The sequence below is a fragment of the Chamaea fasciata genome, unplaced genomic scaffold (genome assembly GCF_029207755.1).
Source record: "Chamaea fasciata isolate MVZ Bird 193981 ecotype frontalis unplaced genomic scaffold, bChaFas1.0.hap1 SCAF_18, whole genome shotgun sequence".
NCBI lineage: Eukaryota > Metazoa > Chordata > Aves > Passeriformes > Sylviidae > Chamaea > Chamaea fasciata.
The window spans coordinates 9,935,180-9,943,904 of NW_027094103.1; the positions used below are offsets into that span (position 1 = coordinate 9,935,180).

General features: G+C 60.1%; 2 protein-coding genes across 3 annotated transcripts; one reads left to right on the forward strand and one right to left on the reverse strand.

Moving 5' to 3' along the window:
- Positions 1-2,108: 2,108 nt before the first annotated feature.
- On the forward strand, positions 2,109-5,246 carry TMEM119 (transmembrane protein 119). 2 transcript variants are annotated; one of them, XM_066199610.1, is made up of 2 exons: positions 2,109-2,271; positions 3,898-5,246. In XM_066199610.1, the coding sequence occupies exon 2, from the start codon at positions 3,920-3,922 to the stop codon at positions 4,670-4,672; it is 753 nt and encodes a 250-aa protein (XP_066055707.1). In that variant the 5' UTR covers positions 2,109-2,271; positions 3,898-3,919; the 3' UTR covers positions 4,673-5,246. The 2 variants fall into 2 exon arrangements, with proteins under 2 accessions (XP_066055707.1, XP_066055708.1); XM_066199611.1 differs by lacking the exon at positions 2,109-2,271 and adding an exon at positions 2,928-2,964.
- Positions 5,247-6,461: 1,215 nt separating this feature from the next.
- On the reverse strand, positions 6,462-8,588 carry ISCU (iron-sulfur cluster assembly enzyme). The gene is made up of 5 exons (XM_066199612.1): positions 8,486-8,588; positions 8,289-8,402; positions 7,956-8,066; positions 7,273-7,351; positions 6,462-6,848 (listed from the first exon to the last, which is right to left on the reverse strand). Exons 1-5 carry the CDS (start codon positions 8,567-8,569, stop codon positions 6,754-6,756), a joined length of 483 nt encoding a protein of 160 aa, XP_066055709.1. The 5' UTR covers positions 8,570-8,588; the 3' UTR covers positions 6,462-6,753.
- Between the last annotated feature and the right edge of the window lie 137 nt (positions 8,589-8,725).

The window sequence follows — 8,725 nt, forward strand, 5'->3', positions numbered from 1 at the left end:
TCCTTGCTGATGCCACCCTGCTGTGTCCCACTGTGTCCCCTGCCAGCCAAAGCAGCCACGGGGGAAGAGGGATGCTCCCATCCTCTGGCTTCACCCCAGAGCAGCTCATCTGCCCTCTGCCCGCGGTGAGGACGAGGCTTGTGTGTCCTGAGGATGTGTGCAGATCCGAGGGATCGCTCCCGCTCTCCCAGCCCTGTGCCGGCCGCTCTCCAGCAGGAGCCCAGCGAGGAGAAACTTTCCTCCACGGCAGGAGCGGGAGCCGGCTGCCGGGAGCCGGGAATCGCCCTATTTGGCGCAGTCAGCAGGTCCTGTCGGGCTGCCATCGCCCACCTCACGGCACAGGAATTCACGGGAAGCCTGCGCGGTGTCACAGCAGGATCCTCAGGGATCCCGCCGGACAGGGGAGGGCAGAGTGGTGGGGTGGCACCGGGCTGTGGTGGGCGACAAGGGACCCCGGGAGTGGCACAACCCCACTCACGGCGCTGCCCATGGAGCCCCACACGCCTCGTGCAGCTCTGCAGGACGGGTCCCCTCCGGGTATTTTGCTGGCACAGCAAAGCGCAGCCCAGGGAAGCAAATTAGAAGCAGAGCAAAGCTGAAATGCCTCAAATTGCCGGTTCGCCGGGCGGGCTGCGCCGCCGAGCCCAGCCCTGCGCGGCCCCGCGTTCCTGCTGCCCCAAATTACACAGCGGGGCCGGGCGGTCCCGGCCCTGCCCAGCTCCGAGGGGCCGGGCCCGCGCCCGCTGCAGGCAAAAACGGCATCGTAATGGCCGGTGGGAGCTGGCACCGGGAACTGGGACCGGGATCCCGCCTGCGAGGGTGGGGACGCTGGGCAGGGAGGGATGGGGATCTTGGGCGAGGGGAAATGGAAATATTGGGCAGGGATGGATGAGGACTGTGAGCAATGAAGGGTGGGAACCGTGGGCAGGGTGGGATGAAGATGCTGGACTAGGAGAGATGGGGTTAGGGATAGAGATCCTGGCTTGGGTGGGATGGGATTCTTGGATGAGTGGCAATGGGGACTCTGGATGATGTGGGATGCAGACCCTGGGCAGGGTGGAATTGGGACCCCGGGCGAGGAGATTGACCCCAACACTGGGTGCACGGGGGGAAGCTCGGCCCCATCCCCACCTGGGCTGCAGGAGCAGGGCCGGATGCTGCTGGAGCTCCTCCAGGCCGCCCTCACCCCTGGCCTCCTCTCGCCTTTCTCCCTTCCCCTCTAAGATTTCATCACTGAGCACTTAAGGCCGGGAAAAGCCGTCCCAGCAGCTGCTGGGAGCCGCCGGGGCAGCCAGACGGACGGAGCTTTTATTTTGGGGGAGCCGCGACGCCGGCGGCGACGCAGGAGAAACCCCGGCGGCGCCAGCGCCGCTCCGGCCGAGGGGACAGAATCCCTCCTCCCCATCCCGCGGGGGTCACAGTCCCCCGGCGCTGGCCATGGCTTTTCGGGGGGCCTGGCAGGCCCCCAGAGAGGAGCAGAGGAAAATAGCAACAGGATGAGGTCACGCAGCGGCTGCAGCCTCTTGAGCAACCTCAGGCCAGGCCGAGGGGACCAGGGCAGGGGGAGACAGAGCTTTGGGGGGGCCTCAAAAGATGCCCCCAGACCCCCAAACTGGAGACCAGGACCCAGGGGAGCTGAGCAGCTGCTGTGTTTGTCTGGGGAACCAGGGGGACCCCTGCCTGTGTCCCTGCTTGCACCCCATGGCAGAGGTGCCCAGGCCAGAGCATGTCTAGGCTGGCATTTTTAGGAGACGTTCTCCTGAAATTAAAGGGATGGTTCCAAGCCATGTTTGCCCCACTGCCTCAAAAATGCCAGGGCACTGAGCCCACATCCCTCACTGTCCCCCTTGGACCCTCGGATGGGCTCTATCCCCACCTTCGTGGATAAAAACAACATTAAAAACAAGCCCCTGTGTGACCCCAATCCCCACTTGCACCCCAAAACGTGGCCCCTTCCGGGGCCGATGACGGGGAGCACCATGGCTCCTTTGCTGACGGGATAAGCCAGGAAACACCCCCAGCCCCAGCTGGAGTTCATCTGGGAGGGGGCTGGGGGCTGCCTGCCTTTCCCTGGCCTCCCACACCCCCTCCCCATCCCGGCTGTAATGAGAACAAGCTGGTCCCGGGCTGCAACGCAGGAGGAGGAGGAGGAGAAGGAGGAGGAGAAGAGGGAGAAGGAGGAGGCTCCATCCCAGCAGGCTGCAGAAAGGGGCTCGAGGTGTGTGGGACAGATCCCGTCTTCCCGGCTCCCTCCTGCCGGCTGCGGGCGAGGTGAGGATCCCACTGGATGTGCCAAGCTGCTCCCCAATTTTTGGGTGGCCCTAGAGAAGGGCACAGGCTGTCCCACAGCCGGGAGTGCTGTGGTGAGGGCTGGGCATGGTCCCCACGGCGGGACACGGGATGGAGTCGGCCACATGGCTGCATTCCCAGGCAGGAATCGGAGCGCGCTGCGTCTGGACAACACCGAAACCGTGAATTTCTCGAGCGGCTGGGAAATGGAGCTGGGAACGAGCTGTGGGTCTGGGGGTGGGTGAGGACGGGGCCGGAATGGGATTGGGATGGGGGTGGAGGGCTGGCCGTGTCCGTGGAGCCAGGCCCTGCTCTTGGCACGGCTTTGGGCTTTGCTCAGCCCCTCCATGGCCGCGGCTGCTCCTCAGCTCCAACGGCTGCCGGGGAATTGATGCCATCCCCATCCCGGGACCCCTTTCCTGCCGAGGGGCCCCTGTCTGGGGTGAAGAGGAGGATGAAGGGGCTCATGTCAGCCCTTCAAACCCTTCATTCTCCCGGTGCTGGTCAGTGTTGTGACCCCACAGCCGCAGCAGTGCCCATGGGGAGCCGGGAGGGTTGGGGGTCAGGGACACCTCCCACCTCTGCTGCCTCTTTTTGGCACTCGGTTAATGGAAACCAGATTGTGCAGCCGGGAAAGAGCCTGGAAGCCAAATCCTGCTGCTGGAGTCCCTCTCGGTCTGTAGAGCTGCTGCCTTGGGTTTGTTGGGGGGGAAAATGAGATGTGGGTTGGGATTTGGGGAGCCTGAGGTTGGAGATTTGACACTGGGGGGTCCCTGCTGCTGGACCTGGGGAGCTGCTTCCTGAGACCTCCCCGTGCAGCCGTGCGGAGGGGAAGAGCCCTGGGAATGGCTCGATGGCGTTACGTGGCGTGGCACGCGTTGATGTCCCTTGGGAATGTCTCGCGACGTGGTGGAGACGGTCACGTCCCTCTCCCAAATCCCGTGGGGTGCAGGGGCTCACCCCGCTCATTGCTCCAGGGAGGGAAGCGCGTGTCCTGCAGCACACTGTGGCCATGGAATGGGGCAGATCCAGCCCCATCCGGGTGAGGAGCATGGCACAGGGATGGAGCCAGCCTTCCCCCCTTCACCAAGGACACTCAAGCAGCCGGGACCTGCATTCCCTGCACTTCAGCTCTGGGGCTGCCCCTTTGTCCCACACCCCGTCCCAGCTCCACTCAACCACCATGGTGGCACCGGGGTGAAATCCTGCCCCAACCTATTTTTAGCCGTGCTCCAGCTGGGAATTAACGGTCCGGGACGAGCAGTTGGGAAATGCCTCTTGCTCCGGGCCCAGCCCCTTTGTAGCGTTGCCTGTGTCAAAGTTTCCACTGCAAACCTCCATTTTTTCAGGAATTCTCTGATCAGCCAAATGACCGTTGTCTGGAGCCGGGTGCTGGCAGCAGCCCCGGTCCCCAGGCCTTGAGCAATCCCACCCAGCTGGCTTCCAGCTGTGCCCTTGGAAAACAAACAGAGCCCCTCACTCTGTCAGGGCAAGAAAACCGGAGCTGCCTTCCTACCTCCACAAGGAAATTCAGGCGGGTGAGGGCTGGCATGGTGGGCTCGCTCTGCTGGGGTACTAACATGTCCCCCTCCCCTCTGCACCCAACAGGTCTCTTGCACGAATCCTGGGAATGGGCTCAGCCATGGGCACGTGGTTGCTGCTCTTGGTGCTGCTGGTGGCGGCCCCGGCACAGGCGGCAGCGCCCCGGCAGCGCCCGGTGCTGCCGGACACGGCGGGCAGCGGGGACGGGGACGAGGCATCGGCCACTCTGCCCGCCCAGCCCGTGACCCCCCGGATCAGCCCCACGGTGGGGGACACGCCGGGGACCACGGTGACCAACAGCTCGGCGCCAGGCGTGCTGGACGGGCTGGTGGACTTCTTCAAGGAGTACCTGCTGCTGGTGGTGGTGGTGGGCTCGCTGTCCTTCGTCCTCCTCTTCATCATCTGCGCTGCCGTCATCGTCCGGCAGAAGCACAAGGCCTCCGCCTACTACCCCTCCTCCTTTCCCAAGAAGAAATACGTGGATGAGCGGGACAAGTCCGGGGGAGTGCGGGCGTTCAGCGAGGTGCCCGACAAAGACCCCGAGGCCGGCGCGGAGGAGCCGCTGGACGGCAGCCGGCAGCTCCAGGCGGACATCCTGGCTGCTGCCCAGAACCTCAAATCCCCCCACAAGGCGCCGCTGGCCAACGGGGCCCAGGGCGAGCAGAATTCCCCTCAGGAGAAGGAGGAGGAGAAGGAGGAAGAGAAGGAAGGAAAGAAGGTGGGGGATGAGCAACCCAAGCCTCCTGCCCAAAATCCAGGTGCGGAGGAAGCGGGGAGTGCAGGAAGCAAGGAGAGCCCTGATGCATCCCGGGATGGCTCCCAGGCTCCCTCTGGGATCTGAGGCAGGGACAGAGTCCCGGGCAAGCCTGAGGAGCTGCTGGCTTGGGACACACGATGGACACGGTGGATCAGGCTCTGTACGTACGTGGTGGCTCAAGGAAGCCCCGATGAAGATCCCATTCCTCCCCAGCTCCCCCGACCCTCGTGCCGATGGGATGCTGATGGGGGGATTTGCCAGCTGGTGGTTTTCCCCAGCACTGGAACGCTGTCAGCCCCAGCTCCTGCTGCCCAAGGGGCTTCTCCCACCCCAGGCACTGGGTGGGTGCGTCCCCCCAGCTCCAGCTCCGCCCCCACTGTGCCACCAGCTTCCTCCCGAATGTTATTTCAATCAGCAGCAGCCTGGTCTGTGCCGGGTTCCTGGCTGGGAGCTGTGTTCCTCTGGGAAGAGGGATGGGACCAGGGCTGGAAGTCTGTAGGACATGGGTCAGCTTTGCCCATGGCCACCCAAGGGAAAGAGGGGTGAGGATTTAGGGATAAGGACCCTCCTTTCCTTTTTCCACCCCAGAGCCCACCTGGATTTTTGCCTCACTTCCTGAACCCCCCCTTCAGCTAGAAATAAACGTTTCTTCCGCACAGCTCCTCTCCCGTGTGTCTCTGCAGCCGTGGGGTGGCCAGGGGACAGTCCCCATGTCCCTGTGCTCCTCCAGGGGCAGTGGAGCCCTGAGCAGGGTGTTATCAGCCCCCACATCAGCACATCACGTGCCCTTCCAGGAACCCTTTATCTTGTACCCACAGCTGTGGGGCCGAGGGGGGCTGTGGGGGATTCAGCCACGGCACTGGGGTGCAGCTGCTGTGGTGGGGACAGCAGGGAAACCTGGAAAGGTGAGAGAGGCTGCTCTGCCACAGGAGCAGCACATTCCCCACATCCCTGTATCCCTGCAACCTTCCGTATCCCTGTGTTTTATCCCATTATGTCCCTGCCCCAGGACAACCTTCCCTTGGGAAAAGTGTGCCACCACAAAGAGCTGATTTTGCCCCAAAGCAGATGTGAGCCTGTGAAGTTTCCCTGATTTTCTTTTAAACTGGGAAACAGCAGGATTGTTCCATGAGGGAGAGGCACATTCCTCACTGCTGGAGGGTGCCAGGAGCTGAGGAACCACGAGAGGGACCTTGTGAGTGGCAAACTCGCAGCAACGTGTGACCTCTGTGGTAAAAATTACAAATATTGTGCCCAGATGGAGCAGAATGAGACAATTATCTTTTTTAAACGTGGTTTTAAAATTTTAACAACACCCTCAGTATGAAAAATGGGAAGTGAGGTGTCTTGTAGGCGGTTAGAAGGTAAGTGAAGTTGGCCAATGTGTTGTCTGCTTGGTTTGGAAATACTCCCCTGAAAAAGAGGAACTCTGGGAGCTCCCCCTCAGCTCTGCTATTCCCCACCAGGGTTCCAGTCTGAGGCTGTATTTTAGAGAATCTTGGAGTGGTTTGGGTTGGAAGGAGCCTTAAAGGTCATCCAGTTGCAAACCCCTTCCTTGGGCAGGGACACCTTCCTCTAGCCCAGGATTTGCAGCTGTAAGGGAGCACCTGGTGGGCGAAAAAGTGAAATTCTTAAGAGCAAACACCCCAGAATTCAGGCTGTTCCTCAAATAAGAGCTTCAAAAATTAAGCAGTGACGGGATGGGAGCAGAAACCACCAGTGTTTGCTGGCCACTTTTCCCTTTGGCACCTGCAAAGGGTCCGAGAACTCCAAGGGCAGGAATTTGCCCCCGGATTGTGAAACCAACCCTGACGCAGCCGGAGCCAAGGGCGGCCCCACAGCTCTCACACAGACATCCAAACCAGGGCAACAATTCCCACCAAATTCCATAAAGTATTAGGCAAAACTAGACATCTTCCCAAAAATAAAAATAAAAGTGCAGCCCTTCCAGTACCGGACAGCGGGGTTTTGTCTCCGGAGCAGAGTCATCCTGAGGGAACAGGAGCCCCCATCCATGTGAGCACTACAGGGTGGCTGGACACCACAGGGACACTTTGTGCATAACTTGTGCGTATCTTACAGCTTGAGTAGTGCACAGGGTCCTACTACAGCTCGGGAATTGCACTGCAGAGTGAGGAGGGAGGAGGGGAAGCTGAGCAGGCAGTTCAGGCATTGTCGGCTTTTTTGTCGGACTCTCTGTTTGACTCCTGCTTCAGTTTGTAATCAGCCAAGGCAGCCTTGATGGCATCTTCAGCCAGCACTGCAAGGCAAAAAAGAAAAAAAAAAAAAAAAGAAAAGAAAAAGGACTTTAAGGACAATTCAAGGGCTTTTAGGACAAAAGATGAGGTAAAAACAAAAGCAGGCAGCAGTTAGCTAACAAGACCAGCAGCCTGATCTTAGGAGTAGAACCTGAATGGAATTCCTGAAATACTGAATTCCTATAGTGCTGACTTAATGTAATATAACTTCACCTAATAATGTTATTCAGAATCTTATCATTTATGATCAGTCTGCTGAGCCACAGGCTCCAAAATACTGAAGTCATCTGAACATTCTTGAATGAACCCTGAAATCTGAACAAGTTTTCTCTTGAGGACAAAGTCACGCAGAAACTGTTTGGAAAACAGCATCCAGAAGCATCTGTGCTATTCCCAGAGTATGTGAGATCCGGGGTTTTTACTTACTGGAGCAGTGCAGTTTGACAGGGGGAAGGCAGAGTTCCTTGGCAATATCTGTGTTCTTGATTTTCAGCGCTTCGTCAACCTGAAACACAGGCAGAGATGGTCACGGGCCCTGCTGTTTGTGTTTGCTAAGAAGGTTTAGTGCTCCAGAGCCAGCAGAATCCGCAGGGGAGATCAGCTCAGCTGCCCAGGGCAGTGAGGGATGTGGGAATTAAGGAATGTCTGACTGACGTATCAGTGTCACAGACTGGCCCCACTTGGGCTGCTCCAAGTCTGTTCATCCTCTGCCACAGCACTGAGGTGCATTTACTGCTGGTAGAAAAACCAATCTAACTGATCTAAAGGCTCCCTGTAACTAAAATTTCTGCCACCAGCCTGGTTTTGCTCACTGCATAAGACACAAAGTGATTTCCTGGCGGAATTGTTCAAAAATACGTGGATGTGGCACGTGGTGGAGCTGCCAGTGCTGGATTTGATGTTCTTAGAGGGCTTTTCCAACCTTAATGATTCTCTGATGGTTGTTGAAAAAGACAATTATTGCCCTACAACTGAAACCCTGACACTGCTGGCAGTGGCTTCTACAGCACAAAGTAGTGCAGGGACTCCCTGGAGAGCACATCCTACGGGATTCCAACAGAGAACACAGGCACGTGGGAAGCTCTGAAGCTTTCCCGGAGCTCCCTCACCGTTTTCCCTTTGACCCACTCCGTGGCCAGCGAGCTGGAGGCGATGGCCGAACCGCAGCCGAAGGTTTTGAAGCGAGCGTCCACGATCTTGCCGTTCTCATCCACTTCCACCTGCGGGAGCATTTTGGGGACACATCAGCGCCCGGTTCAGCTCAGCCAGGTTCCCCCAGGCGGGCCCCCGGGGAGCGGGACGGGCCCTGCCGCGGGCACAGGGCACGGGCAGGGCGGGCATGAGGGAAGCCCGTGTTGTCCCCTGAGGGGACACGGGCAGGTTTGATCCCCGCAACAGCCCCATGTGACCCCACCCAGCTGCCAGCGGGTCCCCAAGGTCACCTGCAGCTTCATGACATCGCCGCAGGCCGGGGCGCCCACCAGGCCGGTGCCCACGTTCTTGGCATTGCGGTCGAGGGAGCCGACGTTGCGCGGGTTCTCGTAGTGATCCACCACCTGCCAAGACGCAGCGTTAGCGAGTGTCAGCGAGTGCCACCCCGCTCCCCCTCGTCCCTCCCCGCGTCCCGCTCGCCTCTCACCTTCTTGTGGTAGCCCAGCGCGGCCGGGGCCGGCCCGGGCCGGGGCCGCAGCAGGGCCGCCCCCGCCGCCCTCAGCGCCGCCATCTTAACTGAGGGGAGGGGCGGTGTCCGCCTCCCTTTTATAACCTCGGGCGGGTTGGCCACGCCCAGACCACGCCCCAACCACGCCTCTTCGCCGCCGGCGGCCGGGTCTCACCCCGGTCATGCCTTCGCCGCGCGGCGCTGGAGGCCGTCTGTGGG

What these genes read in the sequence shown, in the direction of transcription:
- TMEM119 (XM_066199610.1), top strand. Translation starts at nt 3,920, where the DNA reads ATGGGCTCAGCCATGGGCACGTGGTTGCTGCTCTTGGTGCTGCTGGTG.
- ISCU (XM_066199612.1), bottom strand. Translation starts at nt 8,569, where the DNA reads ATGGCGGCGCTGAGGGCGGCGGGGGCGGCCCTGCTGCGGCCCCGGCCC. An exon ending in GCGATGTCATGAAGCTGCAG is followed by an intron (nt 8,067 to 8,288) that starts GTGACCTTGGGG and finishes ATGCTCCCGCAG; the next exon opens with GTGGAAGTGGATGAGAACGG. An exon ending in TGTCAAACTGCACTGCTCCA is followed by an intron (nt 6,849 to 7,272) that starts GTAAGTAAAAAC and finishes TTTGCCTTGCAG; the next exon opens with TGCTGGCTGAAGATGCCATC.